The sequence below is a fragment of the Pongo abelii genome, chromosome 23 (genome assembly GCF_028885655.2).
Source record: "Pongo abelii isolate AG06213 chromosome 23, NHGRI_mPonAbe1-v2.0_pri, whole genome shotgun sequence".
NCBI classification, from domain to species: domain Eukaryota; kingdom Metazoa; phylum Chordata; class Mammalia; order Primates; family Hominidae; genus Pongo; species Pongo abelii.
In genome coordinates, this window is record NC_085929.1 from 36,676,178 (window position 1) to 36,699,077 (window position 22,900).

General features: G+C 58.5%; 2 protein-coding genes across 2 annotated transcripts; one reads left to right on the forward strand and one right to left on the reverse strand.

Moving 5' to 3' along the window:
- Positions 1–1,409: 1,409 nt before the first annotated feature.
- On the reverse strand, positions 1,410–7,723 carry LIF (LIF interleukin 6 family cytokine). The gene is made up of 3 exons (XM_054543705.2): positions 7,615–7,723; positions 5,694–5,872; positions 1,410–5,010 (listed from the first exon to the last, which is right to left on the reverse strand). The coding sequence occupies exons 1-3, from the start codon at positions 7,631–7,633 to the stop codon at positions 4,600–4,602; spliced, it is 609 nt and encodes a 202-aa protein (XP_054399680.1). The 5' UTR covers positions 7,634–7,723; the 3' UTR covers positions 1,410–4,599.
- On the forward strand, positions 5,928–8,915 carry LOC129052727 (uncharacterized). Its single transcript, XM_054543704.2, has one exon. It carries the CDS (start codon positions 7,140–7,142, stop codon positions 8,055–8,057), a length of 918 nt encoding a protein of 305 aa, XP_054399679.1. The 5' UTR covers positions 5,928–7,139; the 3' UTR covers positions 8,058–8,915.
- The last annotated feature ends 13,985 nt before the right edge of the window (positions 8,916–22,900 follow it).

The following is a 22,900-nucleotide window of genomic DNA, read 5'->3' on the forward strand; positions in this document are numbered from 1 at the left end:
TGTTGAATGCAGTCCCTTCATGGCACAGAGAGCAGAGGGGACCACAGCCCGAGCCCCCTGCTGCCTCCCAGAGCGAGGCTCTCCCCAGGGTGGACTCACCGCCCTCTATGTGCCTCGTCCATCACATAAATCCTAAGTGTCCCTCCCAGCCTGTGAGCTTCTAGAAGGCATTTCAACCCAGCACAGGAGCTGACACAAATATTCAGGAACAAGCAAGTAGGTGACTCTCAGAAACACTGCCCAGATCCCCGAAATAAATCTCAGCTTGGGGAGCCCCAGACCCAAACCCTAGAGCAAAGAGCAGGGAGACATTCAGGGCCGCTCCAGAGTCTCAGTGTCTGTGGTTTCCCAGTTCTGACCTCGAATCCCCCCAGGAAGGGATTGCAGAAGGCTGGGAAGAAGGTTGCAGTGGAAGGGGATTGGGTTCCCAAATGGGCAGTGGGAGGAGGGACAGAATCAGGGCGGGCAGAGTCTTCCTTGATTCTGGCCCCAGTGTCCTGTGTGATTCTGAGTAGGACCACCTGTCCCCTCCCACTCTGGAGCCATTCAAGTTGTCCTGTTATGTCCCTCTGAATGGTCAACAGGCCATTCCTGGGCAACAGAGACCTTGGCAGCTGGTATCTTACAGGTCCTCCAAGTCTCGTGTAGGGGAAAGACCATGAGATCTGGAGGTGAAGGAGTGGCCCTAACTGGCCCTAAACACTTCCGGTGCCCCTGGGCACGTGGTTTCATGGCTCTGAGCCTCGATTTCCTCGTCTGGTATGTGGGGATGGCAACTCCTGGAGATCCCATGCAATTAAGTGAGGAGTTGGGAGGGAACAAGCTGAGATATCACACAGCACCCCGTTTACCTCTTTTTTTTTTTTTTTTTTGATACAGGGTCTTCCTCTGTCACCCAGGCTGCAGTGCAGTGGCACAATCATGGCTCACTGCAGCCTCAGCCTCCTGGGATCAAGGGATCCTCCCACCTCAGCACCCCAAGTAGCTGGGACCACAGGCGCACCCCACAGCATCTGGCTGTTTGTATATTTTGTGGACAGGGTTTCACCATGTTGGCCAGGCTGGTCTCGAATTCCTGGGCTCAAATGATCCACCTGCCTCAGCCTCCCAAAGTGCTAGGATTACAGGAGTGACCCACCGTGCCCAGCACCCCCTTTACCTCTGAGCAATCCATCTCTTTCCTTGGGGGCACCCCATGATCTAGACACCACCCACTTTGTTCTGCCTTGGCCAAAATACCACCTAACTGCCCCCACCTATGCCAGGGGCCCCTCCCCCACCCATGCTAGGGGCCCCTCCCCCACCCTCCTCCACCCTTCGCTGAGTCCCACTTGGCTGGTGCCCAGGACAGGGACAGTCCCAGCCCTTCCAGCCCATCTCCCTACATCAGTACACTCTGGAGAGCCAGCCAAGAGTAGATTCTTTATTCATTTCTCTTTTTTTCTTAAAAAAAAAAAGTATTCATTTGGTATAAAAAATAAATATTTTAAATATGACATTGAATAAATAAAAATAATCTGTCAGTATGAAACATCCCCACAGGGTACATTCATCAAAGAGGAATTTGTCACCCAAGGTCATGTGCTTTTCAGTGGAAAGGAAGGAGGGAAACCTCTAAGGCTGCACGGTGGGCCCACGGAGCTAGCACGTGGGCGTGACTGAAGGCTGGATGCCAGGACTGGGGTGGGGAACTAGAGATGATTCTAAGGCAGGAACATCTGTACCATCTGCTGGGAAACGCTACCTCCCCGGGTGCCAGAGCTCCAACCCCACACACTATGTCTACTCTGGAGAGCCGGCAAGGCAGAGCTGGACTGGCTGGGTCAGGATGGAAGTGCCCCAAGTCAGGGACAAGGAGGACGATGGGGACGATGGGGAGGAGAGACAAGTAAACTAGCAGTGCTTTTAAAAAAAATGTTTAAATAATAAATAAGGGCCCGGAGACGTCTCTCTTGGTAAACTCTCTCTTCCTCCGGCCAGGCCCAGGTGTGGTGCATACCAGCAGATAAAAAGGGAAGAGGAACCCAGCTCCCAGCCCGGCAGAGCTGTTTCACGAAAAGCCTCGGTGATTCAGTGATGCTGTGCAGAGTGGACGCCGAGCTGCCGGACGGGATCTGGAGGGAGCACTGAGGATGGGTCGCATGGGGCCAAGTCCAGGCTGGGCAGGAGAGCAACTCAGAGCCAGGGCCGCCAGGTGGGCCTGGCACAGAGCACCCAAGTCCACAGGGAGATGAGGTGATGGGCGAGTCAGCAACTCGCCAGGGTGGAATCAGCAACTCTGGTTTCCAGACAAGTTTGTCTTTCTTGAAGCCCATCTTGGGGGAACGCAGCTAGCCCCAAGCTAAGCCGGATGGAGCAGGAAGGGGAAGGCAGTCCCTGCATCCTGGACAAGGGTGAGTGTGGCCCACATCTCAACAGCCACATCCTTGTCTTGCCGTTGGGATGGACAGATGGACAACTCCCCGCCGTACCCTCCACCCCAACCCCAGGCCTCAGGACCTGCCTGCATGCTGCCCACGCGCCATCCAGGTAAAGTGCTTAGAGAGCGACAGGGAAAGGTGCAAAGTGAGTGAAAAGTACCATAATTAGTACCATCATCTTGTTGGAGGAACTTGGAGGCCGGCAGCCCGCTCAGGGTTTGAGAAGAAGCCAGAACACTGCTCTGAGCAGCTGCCCCAACTCGGCTGCCTCCCTCCCTCCCCTGCTCTCAGACTGGAGGGCGTTTCTCCACTCGCCTGGCCCCAGCACAAAGGAAGAGATCGGGTTCCCTGCCTGGGAGCCCAGACATGGGTGGGAGTGGGATGGGGGTGGAGCAGGAGGGCCCACAGCTTCCTGGTCTGAGTCCCAGGAGTCTGCAGCCTCCCTCTCCTCCTCTTGGGAGCAGTGGGCAGCTGATCCCCCCAGTCTACCCCACCTTCCTGGGGTCTGGCCCAGCCAGGCCCCCCGCACCCTCTATGGGCCCTCCGGGCCACCGGAGGAGCTTCCCTGCTGTGTCGGAGCGTCCTGGGTGCAGGGGCAGGGTTGTTCCAGGGTGCTATTTCAGAGGCAGCATGGGGACACAGAAACAGGGACAGGGTGGGCCACAAGGACTGTCTTGCCCACTGCTCCAGGGGGCACAATTTCAGCCAGGAGCAGTGTCCCTCGCAACACAATGCTGGGGCGCCCGAGAACAGTGTGAACCAGCCCCCCGGAACCAAGACAGAAAGGCACCCAGGCTCTCCACAAACCGGCCCAGCCCCTGCAGCCTGGACCCTGACACCCCAAAGCAAGTCACAGTAGGGGATGGGGTGGAGCCAGGCCCCCCACTCCCACTCAGGCCTCCCCATTCTCTCAGATCCGACCCTTCTCTGAGCTTCACCTGTAAGGCTTATTCCACTCGTAACATTGTCGACTTCCAGACCAGGCCCTGCTAAGCCCTGGCCCTGGCGCTTGTGTCGGGAGCCATCATCGTATTTTGTTGAGTAGGGACTAGGGAAAGGGGAATTAACTTTGCCACTGAAAGCACCAATAAGTTAATATAAATAGGATATCATAATAAATAGAAATCATGCCAGGTCAGATGCACAGCACGCTTGGAGCTCAGGGTTCCCTGAGACCCTGACCCCAAGTTCTGCTGTCCCCTTGCCCTGGGGACCAGAGATGGCCTCCAGTCCCCCTCAAGTACCTCTGTGTGACCTCACAAGGCCTCCCGGGGCCTCAGATGTGAGCTGCTACTCTGAGCTACCCCAGCCCCTCCTTACAGACCCTTACCCAGAGGAAGAGCCTGGATCCCTCAGAACCTCTGCACCTGACTTAGCAACCTGCCCCTGCCCTACCCACCTCCACAAACCCCTGCCGCAGGTCCAGCCATCAGACCCTGGCCATCCCAGGCTGCAGGGAAGATCACGGGGAAGAGAAGGAAGAACCCACCAAAGCTTTCCAGGCCTCTCCTCCCAGCGTCTTCCTTCCCAGGCCTGAAGGTGGCTTCTCTGCCTCCCCAAGAGCCTGAATGCCAAGTGACCTCCTTCTGGAAACTTCTGCCTGACTGTTCCTGTGCCCAAGTTCTCTGATCATCCTCAAAAGAAGACAGCCTTCCATCCCAGAGGCCCCTCTCTATCTTCCACTCATCAAACTTCTAGGGGACAAGGAGTCCTTTGGGATCCTAGCCCCTCTGGCCCACCTAAGTCCCAACCAAAGGGGCAGCAAAGGCACAGATGGTGATAATTTGCTGGGGGCTGGTCCACTCCCCTGGGCCCTGCTGTCTCACCCTGTGGTCAGGGCTCTTGTAGATGACTTGTGTAGTTTGCTCACTGCACAAAGTGAGCAAGGGGCCAAAGGGACAAGTAGAGGCAGAAGTCCAGCCCACGCTCCCCAGTCCACAATCTCCCAGAGGAAGGGGCACCTTCTTCTAGCTCCCTCCCTATGGAAGTTTCCACTCTGCTCAGCTTCATCACAGCCCAGCCCAGAGTGGAGTGGACTGGCCAGGCACCCTCGGGGTCTGCCAGCAGCCCCCATTTGGGTTTAGCGATGCCCTGGGCCCCAGCCACCCTAGGACAGGCCCCCACATCTCGACCCAACTCCTGAGATCCCTCAGTTCACAGCACGCTTCAAGACCTCCTGCTAGAAGGCCTGGGCCAACACGGCGATGATCTGCTTATACTTCCCCAGGAGTTGACAGCCCAGCTTCTTCTTCTGGAAGACGTCCTTACCCGAGGTGTCAGGGCCGTAGGTCACATCCACGTGGCCCACGTGGTACTTGCTGCACAGGCGGCACAGCACGTTGCTAAGGAGGCCTCGCAGGATGTCGGCAGTGGCGTTGAGCTTGCTATGGAGGCTGAGGGCACTGGGGTTGAGGATCTTCTGGTCCCGGGTGATGTTGCCCAGGGAGGTGCCAAGGTACACGACTATGCGGTACAGCTCCACCAGCTTGGCCTTCTCCGTGCCGTTGGCGTGGAAGGGCGGGAAGTCCGTCACGTTGGGGCCACATAGCTTGTCCAGGTTGTTGGGGAATGGCTCCCCCTGGGCTGTGTACTGAGGGGCAGAAGGGAGGTGACGTGGGAGTCAGGGGTCAGTGTCCCAGCCCTGCCGCCAACCCTTTGGGCAAGCTCTTGAGTCTCAGTTTCCCCATCTAGCGCATGAGGACCCAACTCCTTGCCCTGTAAGCATCTGGAATTGTCATGAGAGCCAAAACTAATTGTAGTGTGAGTGCCCTTGCTAAAGATCAAAGACTAAGCCATGCACGCAGTCATCATCATCATCACCACCCTAAGGGGACAGAAGGGAAAACTCGGTGTCTAGCCCTAGCTGGGGCACCACACACAAGTACTTCCATCCCTGCACTCACAGTGTTCCAGGACGCCCCTCCATGCCCAGCACCCGCAGCCCACTGCCTCTCAACCGCATCTCCCTGGTGCCTCACGCCCATCTCCCCTCCATCCCTCGCTCCCTGCAGCAGGACAATCACAAGACAAGAAGTGCCAGGTCCCCACCTTTGCACCCAGCTCTCCCCTTGCTAACTGGGCATGCTGGGGAAGCTTCCCTGGGGAAGCTTGGGCAGGAAGTGGCGGGAGTTTGGGGGTGGTTTAATCAAGCCCTCTCCCCATTCTCTCCTTCCAGCCCCAAAAAGTCCCCTCAACCCAGATCAGGACAGCCCCTAATGATATTTACAAGCCCCCTCCCTGCCATCTCCTGTCAGTATCCCAGGGGTAACTTACATAGAGAATAAAGAGGGCATTGGCACTGCCATTGAGCTGTGCCAGTTGGCTCCTGATCTGGTTCATGAGGTTGTTGTGACATGGGTGGCGTATGGCACAGGTGGCGTTGACAGGGGTGATGGGGAGGGGGCTCCCCGCCCCATGTTTCCAGTGCAGAACCAACAGCAGGGGCACAACTCCTGGGGACAGTCAGGAAGAAGCCATGAGTAGAAAGGCAGGAAAGGGTGGCCTGGGGTCATGGCACACCGGATGGGGGTCCGGCAGTGGCCGCATGGGAGAGGACTCCTGGTTCCCTCTCACCACCTGCAGCTGTCTTCCTGGGGCCTAGTCTTCACTCTGTCACTGTGTGTGTTTCTCTGTCTCCCTCTGTCTACCTTAGCTCTCCCTGCTCTCTTCTGGGATGACGGAAAGACGAGGGCAAGACACAAGCCATTTCCACCAGAAGGGTGCAGGGTCCAGGAGGGACTCCCAGCCATCCCACCCTTTCCCTCAGGAAGGCAAAGGCCCTAAGGCCCCCTGGCCCTCTGGCTGGAAGGCACCAGGCCCCAGGCCCAGCAGGCACCAGGAGAAAGGAGACCCCTCTCTTCCCACCTCCCAGGGTGGCCCAGGTTCCTCAGCAGCGCTTCCCACTCACTGGCCCATTGCTGCTCAAATCTCAGAAGCCAGGCACCCATGGGGGCCACAGAGCATGGGGGAGTGGGGAGGAGTCCTCGGCTGACCCTCGTCTCCCTCCCAAACCTGCCACTTGATTCTGGCTCCCTGGGCCAATTGCCCCCAATTCTGCCCCCGCCTCCATCATCCTCTATCTCTTCCTTCCAGTAGTGTCCCCTATCTCACTCAAGCTCATCCCATTTCTGCCTGGCTGTCTCCACTCTCCATCCCCAAATCATCATTCAAAACTCTCTGTTCCCCCAGCTCTGGACAGCCCCTGACTCCATGCCTTCTCCCGACTCATCTGCTGTCCCTTGTCCCAGGGGTTCCCCTCCCCCCCTAACACACACACACCGGCTCAGGGAGGGAGAGGAAATGGTGCACCAGGAGAGAGAAAAGGCAAAAGGTCATAGGCAGTCGGGTGGGCGGGGAGGAAGGAAAGTGAAAGGTGGCAGGAGAGCTGGGAGCTGTCCCGACATGTCCTGGTTTGCCCCTCCCCCAGGGGGGCCTGTTCTCCCCACTCTCCCCAGGCCCCCTTAGACGCCTTTCCAGGGCTCCGCAGAAGGGCACGTGAAGATGGTGGGGGCCGGGGTCAACGGGCGAGTGAGGCTGGAGACCTCCCGGATCCCCCATGCTGGGACAGGGGGGACGGGGGCCTCCTCAAGTTCACTTCTCCTGGGTCCCCTGTTCGTCCCAGCATCTCCAGGCAGTGCTGAGGCCCCGGGGTGGCTGCGGGAGGGGGCCACACCCCTATATCTCACCTAGCGCAGACCACACGCTTCCAGACACCAGCAGATGGAGGCGGCACCTGCTCCCGTCCCAGGCCGGAGTTTGCAAGCTGCTCGCCGCCCGCGCCCCTCCCTGGGAGCAGCCCGGGACCGCGGTTGGAAAGGAGAAAGCGGAAAGAAAGAAAGAAAAGAAAAAGAAAGAGGGAGAGTGAATCTGGGAGAAAGCGCAGAGGGAAGAGCAGCCAGCGAGTGTCCGGAGCGAGGAGGAGGAGGAGGAGAAGGAGAGGGGGAGGAAGAGGAGGAGGAGGAAGGCTCGGCGCCCCCTCCCTCGCCGCCAACCTGCCGCGGGGCGTGCGGTGCTTGGGACCATGTGCCCGCGCTCGCTCCGGGCCGCCACCCAGCGCCCCCGGTGGCTGCGCGGGCGCCCCAAGTGTCCGTGTGTCTGCGGCGGGTGGGCGTCCGGCTCGCGCTGCCAAGCGCCCCAAGTTGCCGCCGCGCCCCGCAGCGGGGACGCGAAGCCGGCGCGGGGCGGGTGTATTTACCTGCCGCCAAGACCTTCATTATGGGTTGCACTTCAGAGGGCCTTGGAGGAAACCTCAGATGCCGGCAGTTTTCAGAGGTTCATGCTCAAATGGGGAATTTGCCTGATTTATATACTGGAGCCTGTGTTGTAAGACAGAAACAGCTATATTTAGCCGGGATCCCCAGTCCAGGAAGTTGTTTGAGGTGCATCATAGGAAATTATGAATGGAAGAAAGTGAGAGTGAAGGGGGGGGGACGAGTGAGGGGGGAGGGTGGGGAGAACAGACTTTTTCCCTCTTCTAAGAATTTGATTGATAAAATTATAATGAAGCCTTCGACAAAACGCCTTGCGGTTTTCCTGCCTGGCTTGTCCCGGGAGTTGTCTGAAGATGGGCATCGCCAGGAGGGGGCCCCTGGCCGAGTCAGCAGGGGTCCCAGCAGTGGGCGCCCCAGACGGCCCTGACTCACCTGGGTTTGGGGAGGTAGCGAGTCTGGACTAGCAGATGGAGACTGGCCCCTGTGCCCCCTGGTTGGGGGGCTTTAGGGGGGCAGTGGGAGGAGGAGGGCTGGGGCTTGGCTGAGAAGGAGGCTCTAGGAGGAGGGGCCGGGGCCGGCGTGGACTTTAGACGGTCATAAAGTGGAACTGAACATGGGCGCTGGAAGCCACCCCAGAGGTAGCCTCCTCCAATCTGCGCATTGCCACTGGTCTCCAAGGGGCTCCGAGGGGAACGCGTTGCCCAGGGTCCCAGAGGGTCAGGCCTCCAGACACCACCAGTGCGCTCGCCCTGCTGACCACTGTACCTGTGAGGCTGGGGAAGGGGCTAGGAAGACATGGGAGTAGGGGTGGCTGTGACTCGGTTCTGTCGGGACACTCTGGGAAGGTGCTTCTGGGAAGGTGGTCCAGCATTTCCATTCTGAAGCAGGACTGAGAGAGGCTTGGTGAAATCGTAGCCCAGTTTCCTCCTCGGGGTGCTGATTGATGGTTGGGGAAACTGAGAAGTGACTGGTCCCTTCCAGACCTGCCTTGGAAGCCCCTTTGAGCTCAGCCTCAGAGAATGATGGAGGTCCCCAAAAAGTGCTTCTAGAGGCTCTAAGGCAGTGTCACATGTTCTGGCATCTTCTGAGGCCAGGCGATTTGTGAATGAGGAAGGGCACGAAGGAGTAATGGGGAGCCGGGCAAAATGAGCACAGGGACACCTCCAAGAAATGCAACAGAAAAGTGAAAATAAATACACCCTATGAGATGCGGGAATGCTGGCCAGACAGCATGCCATGCGTCTGGGGCCATGCCGTCCCTAAAGCTGCCAGGGGACCCCCAGTACCAGGAGATGATTTAGTCCCCTGTGGCCCCTTCCCAGCCCTTCTGCCTGACCCTGACCTGAGATCAAGGTGTGTGAGTTGGTTTTCCAAGGCCAGGGAGCTCCTGCAGCCTCGCCCGGGCCCCCACCGCCCCCTCGCCCATCCTCCATGCCCCCAGCTCCTGCCTCTTGCCACATCCCGGACCTGCCCAACCACGCGTTCCTCCTTCATCGTGCCAGGACGAGCCCTGGTGCCTGCTGCCGTTCCCCACCACACACACACCCTGCCTTATCTAGGCTCTTGCCCCCCCATTCTCTCCCAGCAGGGCCTCGGATGTGAGGCGATAAAACTGCCCATCCCAGCTGGCACTTCCCGAACTGGCTCTCCTTCCTGCCTCTCACCCCACACCTTGTCTCTTCTTTGAGGGACCATGGAGGGCCCCGCTTGGCACTTACTGCTCCTATACACTTGCTCTGGGGTCAGCGTACACTACTAGGAGACTCATCCGCCCTGGCCTGGCTCAGGTAACCCCACATCAACATCAGGACACCCCAGCTCAACCCTTCTTCTTAGCCCTCCCCCAGCATCTCCTGCACAAGGATCTGACCACTCAGAGCACGTGAGCTCTGGACCAGTCCCCAGTCCCATCCCACATCACCCAGACCCCTGCCACCTGACTCAGCCTGGCTCTCCTGACATGGACCCCAAATCCATGTGACCAGGGGCTCACTGTGGCCTCCACCTATCAAACCCCCGTCGCCTGGCCTGAGTCTCTCGTTAGGCTCAAGAGTTCTACGGCCGCCCCTACATCTACCATTCTGCCCAGTGTCTCCCTTGCATCCTTCCAAGCGGACCCCCAGGTCCTTGCATGCCTTCTGGCAAGCCAGACCCCACATCAGCCCTATAATCCACCCCCGATCGCTGTTTAATCTCAGCCCCACCCCACAGGAAACAGGAAGTGAGGACAGGGTCTAGAAGACACTGACACTAAGGCCCCTTAACCCCAGCCCTGACTGGCCCCTCCAGTGCCTCAGTTTCCCCTCCTCTCACGGTACCTGACTTGGTTTGTGCTCCCCAAGTGCTCTGGGCCCCTCGGCGCCCCAGGCCCAGCCTCCCCCTCCTGTCCATGTCCAGGCACCACCTGCTCTGGGCCTCTGGAGGGAAGGCCGGGCAGGGTCTCGGAGCCGCAAGTCCGTGTGCCGCCTGCAACGTGGCTGCGGCCCCCAGGAATCGGCCGCCCAGGCTACGCTCCAGGCCCACTTTGGTCTCTGGGAGTTTGTTTTCTTCCCTCCCTCTCTATGCTGTGTGTGTGTTCCCCGCCCCCGGCCGGCTCCCTCATGGAAGGCACCCTCCCTTCTTGGCTGCCGGCTCCCAGGGTCACGACCCCAGGCCCCACCCTGGAGTGGCAGCCCCGGCTTGGCCCCTTCCAGCTGTGACTTCATCCACAGCCTGTCCTGCTCCTGCAGATGGGGCCTGCTGGGGATTTGACCGGTCTCAGGGTGAGCGGGACAGTCCCGGCCACATGGGACGCCCTGACATTGAGCAGGGGTTACTAGGCCAGAACCCAGGAGTGCTATCTCCAGGTGGCTGTGCCATCCAACTAATCACTGCTCTCCAGGAAGGCAGTGCACCCTCTAGCACGTGCAGCTACCCAGCTGCTCGTCTTCTGCTGATTGTTACCTGCCATCCACAAGTCTCTCCTGGGATGTCACAGCTGCTTATTTTCCAGATGGGGAAACTGAGGCTCAGAGAGGTGAAGGTACTATGTGTGGCTCACACAAAGAGTTAATAACAGTGCCAGGTCTGGAACTGGGGCTTCTGTCTTGTGGGCCACAACAATCCCTGCAGCACCTCTTGCTCCAAGAGGGCGAAGGGCATGGCAGGTGTGCTCGGGCCGCCTTCCTCCAGGAAGCCTCCCCTGCCTCCCATAGCCCCGACCAGCTCACATCGGCCTTGTCCTGCCTGCTCTTGTTTCAAGTGGGGACGAGTCTTATTCCTCAACCTTTGAGAGTTTGAATGGGGTCTGAGACTCACTTGTACTCTTGACAGCACCTGGCTCAGGGCTATACTCTGACATGAATAGAGGTTAAGTATTTTTTGAGAAAGCATTTTATAGTTTCCAAAAACTGTCAGTGCCAAGTCTCTTGTGCAAAGGAGACGGAGAGGTCTGAAGGTTTGAAGAATGGACTCTGGCCTCATTCAGAACCAGGTTGGAGGTTTGGCTCTGCCAGTTATGAGCTGAGTGACTTTGGGGAAGGGACCACCACCTCCTGGCCTCAGTTTCTTCAACTATAAAATGGGAATAATGGTACTGCCATTGTGGGTTTGCTGTGAGGGCTCAGGGCTCAGCATGGTTCTGGGCACCCAGCAAGCTGCCTGTCTGCATATCACCACCCGTTGTGCTGACCTCCCTGTGAAGCAGGGGTTCTTGTCCCCATTTGACAGATGGGGAAACATGGGTCCATGCCAGGGTGCTGAGCGGGGAAGGCTGGGCAGGAGCAAGACCTCTCAAGCCTCTGCTGATGGTAAATCGAGGCAAGATACCCACGTAGCCTCCAGCTTCAAGGGTGCCCCAGATAGATCAGACAGGTTGTGGGAGGGGGCTGGCAGGGCAGTGTGCTCACTCCCCCAGAGCCCCCTTCCTGGCCCCTCACCACCCCCACCCCAAGCCTGATCTGAGGACAGCAGCTGACCTGGCCTTACCGCCCCCAGAAGCTGATTCACCCCTAGGCCCCATGTGAGAAGGAAGGAGACAAACTCAGCTCTGAGGGGCTTGAATCACCAGCCGCCCCCTGCAAAGCCCCGGGGTGGGGTGGGGGGATGCGGGGGTGGGGGCCAGCCCCCTGCCTGTCTGTCTCTTTCCTGGACCCCAGGGCTCTCAGGAGAGAGGGCAGCATGGCAGTGGCATGGGCAGGGGTGAGATGGGAGGTCCCCTCACAGTCAGGCATTCTGTGTGGGCAGCCAGCAGCAGTTACTCACCAGGTAAGCAGCTCTCCGGGCATTGGGGAATTCCCCAAGACCAGCGACCCAGAAACAGCGCTCCGGGCACCCCCGGCTGCCCAGGCTGGCCTCCCTCCTTCCTTCCCCATCCCCTCTGGCCCTGGTACCTGGAAAATGAGCAGAGTCCTCAGGTGGGCCTATGAAGGAAGCGGGGGGCTAGAGGGTGGGTCCCAGGCCCAGGGCTGGTGAGGGGTGGCCAGAGGAGATGGTGAAACTCAGGAATGCCTGGCACAGCCCAGCCAATTGGGCATCCTGGCCAAAAAGGCAAGAGTACCACACTCTTCAATGCTTGAGGAGTGAGAGTGTGATGCCACCAGCGGACCGTGCCTCCACTGTTCTCACCCCAGTGGTGTGGGTTCAAATCCCTCCTGCCCCAACCACTAGCTATGTGGCCCGGGACAACGGGCTTCCTTTCTCATACCCTCAGTTTCCCCTCTGCAAATGAGGATGCTGTCGTAACAGCCTTGTGGGGCCATCATGAGGATGTTTCTTGGGAAATGTGGATAAATGCCTAACACGTGGCAGCCCTTCTAATAAGATCTGGTTGTGGCCGCAGAAAGAGCTCAAACTCCAGACCGAGTCAGGGGCTTGGGTTAGGGCTGGGTCCCGTGGTCAGCGCACTGGAGTCTGAGAGTCAGGGCAGTAGATGGCTCCTGGGTCCTCTTAGTTCATGGAGCCTAGTGTGGGCTTTGGGAGAGTGGGTAGCATCTCAGAGCCTTGGGGGGGACATAAGCAGTACTTCCCCCATCTCTGGGCCCTGGAGAGCCCAGCTGTCTTCTGGGGGCTCTTGAGGTCCAGACACTGGACCTATCGCCTGCCCCTTCTCACCCTTACCGGATCCAGTCTCTGGCAGCGACCAGCAGTATCCCCTCAGGGCCAAGGAGAAGCCAGAAGCCACCCTGGTCTTCTGCCAACTGCTCCCATCATCACCCGACATTTCCCGACTGACTGTGTCAGGAATCAACCCCCTGGAGATGAATCAGAGTGACTGCATTTTTTTTTCTTCATTTCTGATAGAAATTGCAAGGGAAGCAGCAGTCCCTGATCATTGGCAGGGCCAGCCAGAGGCCTGGCCGTGGCATTGCGTGGGGCCGGTCCCCCCCCAGGGCTCTGTAGAATGGGTTGCTGTCTACCCCAGCCATCAGCATTTAGTGAGCATGGCCTTTGAGACTCTGCAAGCACTTTTACCTCCCCCAGGCTCTGCCTGAATCTCGAACTAGCCTGAGACCATTGCAGGCAGAGGTAGAGAGAGCAGTGTTTTCACACTGCAGGCCTCTGCCTCTTCGTGGGTCATGGATTCAATTAGAGGGTTGCCACCAACACTTTCAAAAAGGAAAAGGAATAGCGAAATCACCTGGCATCGCCCAGAGCCAGGGCGAGGATTGCTCCATGAAACTTTTTTTCCGGTTGTCTGTGTGTCAGTATCTGCATCCTCATCTGGTTGCAAGGTGCAATGTATTTCTTACTGTGAGTGGCAGTCAAAAACATTTTCAAGCCGCTGGTATCGATGTTGAAAGCAGGCCCAGAGGGGCTGAGGAGTGACTTGCCCAAGGTCACTCAGCAGTGTCTCACGGCGCTCCTGACTTCCCTTCCAGCTCAGGAATAGGCCAGAGGTGCCGCAGGGTAGGGCGGGGCGGGGCTGAGCAGGTGCTCAAGGTGGGGAACCTGGCGGCACCCTGTGCCATGCCGTGACGAAGGCCTTCCAGAGCCCAACCTCTCACTGTCCACTTCCTTCCTCAGCCTCGGACCCCTGGGCTCTCTGCCGTGCCCCATCCCACCTGGGTGGAGCCCAGGACAGTCACAGGCCTTTCTTTCCTACTCCACCAGGGAGTCTTTCATCCTCACCGCAGGGTGCGGGAAGAGGAAGTGGCCACAGCCACCTTCCCGGGGCAGCCTGAGGCCAAGAGCCACAGCCTGCAGTAGAGGGCGCACGCTTGGGCTCCCTGTGGCCCTGGGACGTGGCTGAGTCTGTTTGTCTGTCTGAGTCTGAGTGGGCATTTGCCTGAGCATGTGTGTGTAGTGAGTGCCTCTGTGTCTGTGCATGCCTGTGTCTGGTCCCGTGTGTGCGTGTGTGGTGTGTGTACGTGTGTGCATGTGTGTGGATCTGCTTGTACTGTTTGCTTTGTGTGACTGAGAGCGAGCTAGACGGTGCACATCTCTGGCTGCTATTGTGAGTTCTCCGTGTGGTTGTGTGAGTGTGTGTGTGTGCGCGCATGCACGCGCGTGCCCATGGGCATGAAGCCAGTGCGACTGTGTGTCTGGCCTTGTGTCTGCATGAGTTTGTGTAGGACTGTGGATCCCTGGGCACGAGGGCTCGGAGAGCGGGGAGGCCTAACCCTGGGCGTGCACACATGCGTTTCTGAGCCTCCAGGCCTGCGTGTGCCCCGGCGTGTGTCTCCAACAATCCCTGCTCCTCGCCCTCCAGCCCCCGCCCCTGGGAACCATGTGGCAGCCTCACGTCACAGGGGCCACCAGCAGCTGGCTTCCTCCCTACCCCACCCCAGCCCCCCCTCCCCACAACGCCCTGGCCACCCTGACTCTTGGCATAGGGACAAAGCTGATGTCAGAGGCAAGCTGACAGCTTTCTTCTCCCACTGGATTTTCCAAAAGAGAGAGACCACAGCGGCCCCTATTAAATAATCGCGGGGCTGGGGGGTAAAAGAGGGACGTGTCACTCAATGATTTCCTGGACTCAGAGGCCATAAACAGAACAGGAAACAGCCCGAGGACCTATTCAGCCTGAAACTGGCCGTGCAGAGGTGTGGGCCTGGCCTCCTCTCCTTCCCCTCCCCCAGCCAAGCTCACTGGGGCCACCCTGACCCGACCCAGCACCCAGGGGAGCCTGAGGATTGTTCTGAGGATGATGGGTGGGAGGGTGATGGGAGCCTCCGGTCTGGCGACGGTGATGACATGGAAAGAATAAAGTGGTCCCATCCCACTGGGTGGGGAGGATGGAGGGGCGAGACCTGGCTGAGGTTGGACTGTCCTCTTCCCTGGGAAGAGAAGGAAGAGTGAGCTTCCTGGGGTGAGGGGAGGGATGGGGCCAGGTGGGGGAGCCGCTGGTGGAACCTGGGATTGGAGGGGCCGGGCCTCCCTCTGTGTCTTGCAACGGGGGCGTAATACCTGTCCCCCACCAGTCCTGCACGCTTGGGTCGCTCTAGACCTCCAGGACCTCCCAGCCTGGAGTAGTGCCCTTCCTGGGGCACAGGCCCCCAAGGCTTTCATAAGCCTCTCTCCCACCCCCTCCCCACAAAACCAAGCATTACCAAGCGCTCACCAGAACCCTCTGTGGGCTCGGATCCTAACCCCCATTCTCTGAGGGAGGCATTTTAATCCTCATTTGACAGACTCGGAAACTGAGGCTCACAGAGTGGAATGATTTGTCTCAGGTCACACAGTGTGTAATGGAGCCAGGTCTCCACCCCAGACCCCTACCCCCAGCCTCCCTAAAACAGGACCCGGGAGGCCCAGGTGTGGTCTGAGCAGCCAGGCCCGGGGGGTCCCCGCAGAGTCACTCCCGGGGGAGCCCCTCCTTCTGCCTGGACCAGGCTGCCCAGTGGCTGATAAGCCACAGGACTGCATGACACAATCCCGCTCTGATCTTCTGCCCAGCCGAGCCTCCACCCCCACCCCACCCCTGGACCCTGTTTCCATCTCCTCCCTTTCTGGATGGGACCAACGCCCGGGCCTGGTGTCATTCATGGTGGGCTGTCCAGACAGCCAGCTTCTCTGTGAACCTCTCGGCTGTTGAGGTCTCCCCTAAGTCCACCCTAGCCAGAGGGCTGGCAGCAGGAGACCCTTGCAGAGGGAGGACAGTGGCCTGTGCCTCCCCACCCTAAGAGGGCCCACCTGCCGGGTGGGGATGGGGGACTTAGGGCCCATCTTGGCCCCTGCTGACCTCAGCATCCCCACTTGGTAAAGGAAAAGCTCGGAGAAGAGATGAGGCTGCGCCGTGGAGGGGAGGAGGCTAAGTGGGCTCTAGAATCAGCCAGACCCCAGGTCCAGGCCCACCTCGGCCACTTACGAACTGTGCAACCTCGGGCAGGTGGCCTCATCGCTCAGGCCTCAGTTCCAACGTCTACAAAATGGGGTAACAGTGTTGTCAACCTGTGAGGTCAGCAATGTTCTCTGCAAAGGCTGGTCAGCATGGAAAACATGCCTTGGTTATTGATATTGCTATTGTTTGAGACAGGGTCTCATTCTGTTGCCCAGGCTGGAGTGCAGTAGTGCCACCATAGCTCACTGCAGCCTCAATCACCCCTGCTCAAGCAATCCTCCTGCCTCAGCCTTCCACAGTGCTGGGATTACAGGCATGAGCCACTGCACCAGGCTGTGTTATTGATATTATCTTAGCTCTGGGGCCCAGAGAGGGGAAGTCGCTTTTCCAAGGCCACACAGCAAATTAGTGGCACATTCCCAATAGTATGTGGACTGGTGGCCTCTCTTGAACTCCAAGACAGGGAGCTAGGAACCCTGGGTTTCAGTCCTGATTTGCTTGTGAGAATTCCAGAAGGAAGCTTCTCAGAATCTCAGTTTCCCTTTCTAGATAACTCCATGAGTCCCAAAGTGTCTAGAAAAGGTTCTTTGGGGTTAAGCGTGGTGGCTCATGCCTGTAATCCCAGCACTTTGGGAGGCTGGGGCTGGTGGATCACCTGAGGTCGGGAGTTCGAGACCAGCCTGACCAACATGGAGAAACCCCGTTTCTACTAAAAATACAAAATTAGCCAGGCATGGTGGTACATGCCTGTAATCTCAGCTACTCGGGAGGCTGAGGCAGGAGAATCGTTTGAACCCAGGAGGCGGAGGTTGCAGTGAGCCGAGATCACGCCATTGCACTCCAGCCTGGGCAACAAGAACGAAACTCCGTCTCAACAAAAAAAAAAAAAAAAAAAAAAAGAGGGGAAAAAAAAGAAAGAAAGAAAAGGGAAAAAGAAAAGGTTCTTTGAAGAGTGGCTTGTGGGGAGCAGTGGTGGGGGAAGAGAGAGAGACCCAGGTCCCCAGGAGAGCTGGACCCAGGGCTAGGGGAGAGTCCAGGTCCAGGGCTCCCAGACCAGCATATGACAGACACCCAATCACCTAGCCCGGCTCCAAACCACGGGCTGCAGCGCCCCCCACTGCCCAGCGGGCAGCAGGCCCCGCGGCCACGGCCCCGCCAGCCCCAGGCCAGCCTGCAGCCGGGGCCTCCCCTAGAGCTAGGTGAGATGGCGTTCGGTGATTTGAGGAAGTGAGCAAGGATGCCTGAGGCTCAGAATGGAGAGTGGGCAGATACAGGCCAAGGCTGGAGAAGGGGGCACCACTGAGGGGGTCTTGGAGGAGCCTATGCCGTGTCCAGCACCTCCTGGGGAAGCCCTGAGGACTGGCCACAAGGGGGTGCCAGGACCACGTGCCTCTGCCTGGCGGAGGCTCTGGGAGGAGGAAGAGGAGGAGGGGGAGAAGAATTTCTCTCCTGGCCCTGCTGCCGTGTCCCACTCCCCTCAGACTTCCAGGACGTCCTCTCTCCCCAGCCCCCAATTACAGGCCCTCACGACAATTCTTCCAAATGGGAATTACAATCACTGTTTTACAGAGGAGACAATTAAGACCCACAGAGGTAAAATAAACCAGGGACGAGTGGGGCAGAGCCCAGGCCCCCACCCTGCCCCAGCATGCCAGGGAACCCCAGCATCCAGACCCAGGACTGGCCCACCCCAGAGACAGTTTCCCTATCCGCTCAGAAGCCTCTCCCCAGGCCTCGGGAGCTGCTGATGGCAAGATTGGGGTTGAGCCCCTTCCCCTCTCATGCCAGGCTCCGTGCAAGGATTTTGCCTATATTTTTCCTTTCTCGCCACAGTGATCCCATAATTAGATCCATTTTACACAGTGAGTGAGGCACAGTGCAGTCAAGTCCTGCACTGGCCCAAGGCCAAAGGCACAGGGTCCTTGAACTTGACTGACCACACACGCTGGAGCCTCCTATACAGGAACCACCTCTCCATCGGAAGGAAACTGAGGTCTTCATGGGCTCAGCCCCCTGCACTGCTCTGGGGAAAAGAGAACTTGAGGGTCCCTTGGGAATCCAGGACTCAAAACTCCCAGATGACTGACCCCTCCAGGGTCCCAAACAGCCAGGATTCAAATCCAGGCCTCCTTCCAGCCACCGTGTCCAGAGCTCTCTCCTCTGCCCTTTAACCCCTTGATGCTCTTTAAACCCTCACATGTCCACATGACACTTTCGCATCCGTTCTCTCCTGCTTAGCCTCAACATCCTCAGAGAGATGTTCGGGGAGTATCTCACCATGCCCATTGCATAGAAGGGGAAACTGAGGCCTGGAGCGTGTGTGGGCCACCAGATGCCCCCTGACCCACAAGGGAGTGAGTGATGTTTGCTTTGGTGGAGGATAAATTTGGAGGCTGGCCTCTACCCCCGGCCCTGCCCCTGGGAGAAGCCTACCGTGGTCTGTGCCTGCACACGCCGCTCCGGATCTGGAAGGTTTGCCAGGTCTTCAGTGGGACACCATCGTCTTCCGGGCCAGGCCCCCTCTGCTTCCCTCTCCTGCTGGATCTTCTCTGGAGTCGGCTTCTCACCCCGCCCCCAACTTGACTTCCCGTCCAGAGCTGGGTGGCCCTGACGCTACCCCCACTTCCACCCCCCACCCCCAGCTGAAGGGCTGGGGGCAGTAGGTGCAGAGGGCCCTGTGCTCCCACCCAGTCTGTGCCTGACACAGGTGGGGGCAGGGTCTTGGGAGCCAAGGGGAGAAGCAGGGCCGGGGTGTGGGGAGGGGGCGTCCTTGTGCCCGATGCCCTTGCCCAGTGCTGTGTGGCGAGGCCGCTGGGGCCTGAGTCACAGCTGACGGGGCCGCGCCCAGCCTGCCTGAGTGACCCAGGCCGGCATAAGGCGATGACTGGGCAGCCCTCCGCATGACCGCAGGGGTCGGCCTTAGGTGTTTTGACTCAGACCTGCCACAGGCCGTGTGCAGCACATCCAGCCTCCCCTTGTCCCTGTCCCCAGAAGAGTCACAGGGCTGCAGCTCCCCCCACGAGACATTGGGCCCCCTCCCGGGCCACCACTCCCTGCCCCAGCACCCACCTCCGAACCTGGGGCGCCACCTGGCCCATCTGATCCACCCTTGCCACAAGCTCCAGGGCCCCGCCTGCCCAACCCCCTCCCTCAGAGACCTTCGCCCCTCCCCGAGCCCAGCCCTCGGACGTCCTGAGACGTAGGGAGCCAGGCCGGCCTTGGGAGGGCCTCCCCACTCCAAAGGAGCATGGACTGTGACCCTTCCTCGGCACTGAAAAAGGGCTTTTGTGGGCACCCCATGTCCCAGCCTCTGGTGGAGGGTGGGAGGCAGGCAGGGCAGGTGACAGGACAGGGACAAAGAGAAAAGAGCCGAGAAGAAAGCAAACCACTAAGGAGGGAAAGAGGAAATAAGAGAGAGAGCCTCAGCCACACTGGCTCAGGGACGGCCCTGCCAATAACGTCGTATCTGTGCCATCTCCCAGGGAATCTTTGTCACAGCTGGGAGGTGGGCCAAGTTGGCCCCATTGTACAGAGGGGAAACTGAGGCTCAGCCCGGGCAGAGTACCCAGCTAGGGGGCTGAGGTCTAACTCGTTTTGTGTAACTCTAAAGTATTTTAAACTCATCCCTGGGAAGAAAAAAAATCACATGAAAACCTGCAGCAAAGAGTGTAAGGCCGCAGAGGCCCAAGGAAGGCCCGGGTTCGCATCCTGGCTCTGCTGTTTCTACGCTGAGTTTGTTCTGTAGATTAACAAAATGTGCCAGGACCCCTCCCCGCCTTTTCCTGTAGTTTTGCTGTCCTAGGGAACTTTTAACCTATGTGTGTGACATGTAGCATTGACTGAGAGTCCTGGATCGCCGCCCTGAAAAACTTACAAAAGAAAAAGAGAACCCAGCTTCGAGTGGATTCAGCGGCTGGATTGCACCAGGACCTCTTTATCTTCCTTAGCCTGGTGCCAGCGGACAGCTGCTCATGATGCCTTTGTCCCTTATGTGAGTCAGTGCGGGGAGCACACACTTCTTTGCAGGCGCTGAAGGCCCCGTCCCTCTAGGGAAAATGTGCCTAGCAGAGCATCAGCTCTCGCACACTGTGGCAACAAAGTGGTTGCTCAGAGGGCCCCATCCTGCTGCCTCTCACGGTGGATGGTCGTGGGGACCCATCACACAGCAGTCCGTGCTGTGGAGTCAGCAGGATGATTTGACAAGTCTCTGTTCTGCCTCTGTCTGATGGAAACTCCACAGTGGCACTCTGCAAGCCACCCACAGCACCAGGGCAGCCCCACAAGCCCCTCTGGGTGGGGGAATCACAGAGGTGGGGGCATCTGTGCTTGGCCTCAAGGGCAGGAGGATGTAAGAAATAAGGAGGGGAGCCAGGAACAGAGGCCGATGCCTGTAATTCCAGCACTTTGAGAGACCGAGGTGGGAGGGTTGCTTGAGGCCAGGAGTTCGAGACCTGCCCAGGCAAAATAGCAAGATCCTGTCTCTACAAAAAATAAAAATTTAGCCAGGCATGGTGGTGACCTGTAGTCCCAGCTACCCAGGAGGCTTACGTGGGTGGATTGTTTGAGCCCAGGAGGTCGAGGCTGCAGTGAGCCACAATCGTGCCACTGCCCTGCAGCCTGGGCGAGACAGTGAGACCCTGTTTCTCTAAAGGGGGGGGAGGAAAGAAGAGCTGAGGGGGAATAGGGAGCTCAGGCTGCATGCAGGGGTGGGAGCAGCTGTGTGGATAGAATGCAGAGGTGACTGGCAAAATGGGCCGTGCCTGAGAGCTGGGGGCCTCTGATGCTGCAGCCAGGAGTTAGGAATGGATGCTCTGTGCACTAGGATAAGAGGCAGTTCCGGAAGGTTTGGGAGCAGGAGAAGATAGGACAATAGTGATACTTTTAGGTTGTGTCCAGGGAGCCAGACCCTGGCAGGCGATGGGGAGAGGAGTCGCCTGCAAGAGACGGGTCTGGGAGAGACCACAGGACCGAGTGATGGAGGGGAGAGGAGGGGCCAAGGGAGAGAAAGGCAATGGGCTGGGATTCTGGAACTTTAGAAGGGGCAAATGAGAAGCAGAAAGCAAGTGCAGAGTTTGGGGGCAGAACGGTGAGTTTGGCTTCAAGGCACCCACTAAGTCAGGAGACTATCCTGGTAGCTGGGTCTATAGGATCTGGCCTTGGGAGGGATCAGACTGCAGGTGGTAGTTTGGGGTTACCTGCAACTGTGACTCCTCAGGAGATGTTACGGGGGTGACAAGTCCTCATAGACAGTGTACTTGAGACCCCCTCCCAGACTCAAGCTCCCCCATCTGTTTCCTGTGGGGTGGGTGTGCTCTAGTTCAAAGTCAGCCTCAGACACCTCTCCTGGGCAGTGAGAGGTGGGGGACGGCCAGGGGTCGGGCAGCCATGCTGGGCTTCCCAGCTTTTCCTCCACAGGCCAACCTCTGCCCTCCTGGAGGGCAACCCCAGCGTCAGCTGCAGCGCCTGCTCCCCTTCCACTCTGGGAACCAGAATGTGCCTGGCTTTTGGTGTCTGCCACCTCCCACCCACAGCTTCCCAGCAGCTGAGGTGGAGGAAACCCCCTTCCCCCAGCTGGGGCAGGGAGACACAAGTGAGGGCCCCCACTCTGCTGTTGGCGGGGCCTGGAGCCAGGGCAGGCCGGGCGTGGGGGTGGCACCTGTCTAGGATGGGCTCCCTGGTGCACGCCTCGGTGCCTCTGCTTCCCCCAGCAACACATTTGCCTCTGTCTTCTCCTTGGGGCTGGGAGGCGGGGCCCCACCTGCCCTGCTCTTCCTTGAGCGCCTACTGTGTGCCAGGCACCATGCGGATGCAGAGACAGCGTCAAGCAAAGCAGACTCGGTCTCCGTCCTCCATGCTAATAGGAGACGCAGTTGGGAATGTGAACACCACACAGAGTGCGTGCTGCTGGAAGGGACGGCACAACCAAGTTCCTGGACCCAGACTCTGGACAGGTGAGGAAGAATTGCTAAGGATGCATCCTCTAGCTGAGATCTGACAAGGAAGGAGCTAACTCGACAAACAGGATGGGGAACAGCATTCCAGGCGGGGGGAACAGCATAGGAAGAAACCCTGTGGTAGGAAGGAGCCCCAGGCATTTTGGGAGCCAAAAGATGGCCGTTATGGTAGGACCCCTGAGGGCAAGGGGGAGCCCAGTGGGGGCCGCGGGAGGCTCTTGCTAGGTACTTGGTAAATAGGCTGGAACATGTCAGGGAGCTTCCCAGGAAGACTGCTGGTTGGGAGTTAAGGGCCTGGAGTTCTAGCCTCAGCCCTGCACTACTTTGCTCTGTGACCCTAAGCAAGATGCTTCCCCTCTCTGGGCCTTTGGGTAAATCCTGATGCCCTCACTCATGATACTCTGATCCCTGAATGCTCAGAGCCTTTGCCCTAGCTCTTCCCGCCTCCCCATCTGCACGTCACTCAGACCACAGTGTGGACATCACCTCTCCAGATGCCACTCTGACCACTCACAGCGCCTGGCTCTCCCGCTGCTGTTACATCACCCTGCCTTATTTTTGCTGAGCTCATCCTGCAATCACAGATGCTCCTGTTGGTCCTTGTGCCTGTCTATTGTCTGTCTGCCCCTTGCCCTGGAGTTCTCTGCCTTCAGGAACTCATGAAATTGTCAGCCAAGTTACAGAGAAAGAGGGGCACCAGGAAGATGCACCCGCCTGGGAGTCCCACGGCCCTGAATTCAAACTGTGCCTATCCCCAGTTAATTTGGTCTGAGGATGTGGGCAGGCCACTCAGACTCTCTGAGCCTCAGTCTTCTCATCTGTGAAATGTATCATGTCTATTGCATGGAGTTCTGCACTGGTTCTCCTCCACGCTGATGTCAAGTCCTCCTGTTCCCATCCCATCCCCAGCTCTATTTGCCATTTCAGGAAGTGGGGGTAGCCAGGAACCGATCCAAGTCAAGCTCACCTGCCTCTGGGAGCCCTTGCCTCAGCATGTTTTTGGCCTATGTGTGCTCACCTGGGCATTCGGGGGGAGCCCAGTTTTCTGCGAGTCAG

Bases quoted from the DNA above. Each gene is read 5' to 3' on its own strand.
- LOC129052727 (XM_054543704.2), top strand. From the start codon at position 7,140: ATGGAGGCGGCACCTGCTCCCGTCCCAGGCCGGAGTTTGCAAGCTGCT.
- LIF (XM_054543705.2), bottom strand. The intron at 5,011-5,693 runs GTAAGTTACCCC...TCTGCCCCTCAG, and splicing joins ATGCCCTCTTTATTCTCTAT to TACACAGCCCAGGGGGAGCC.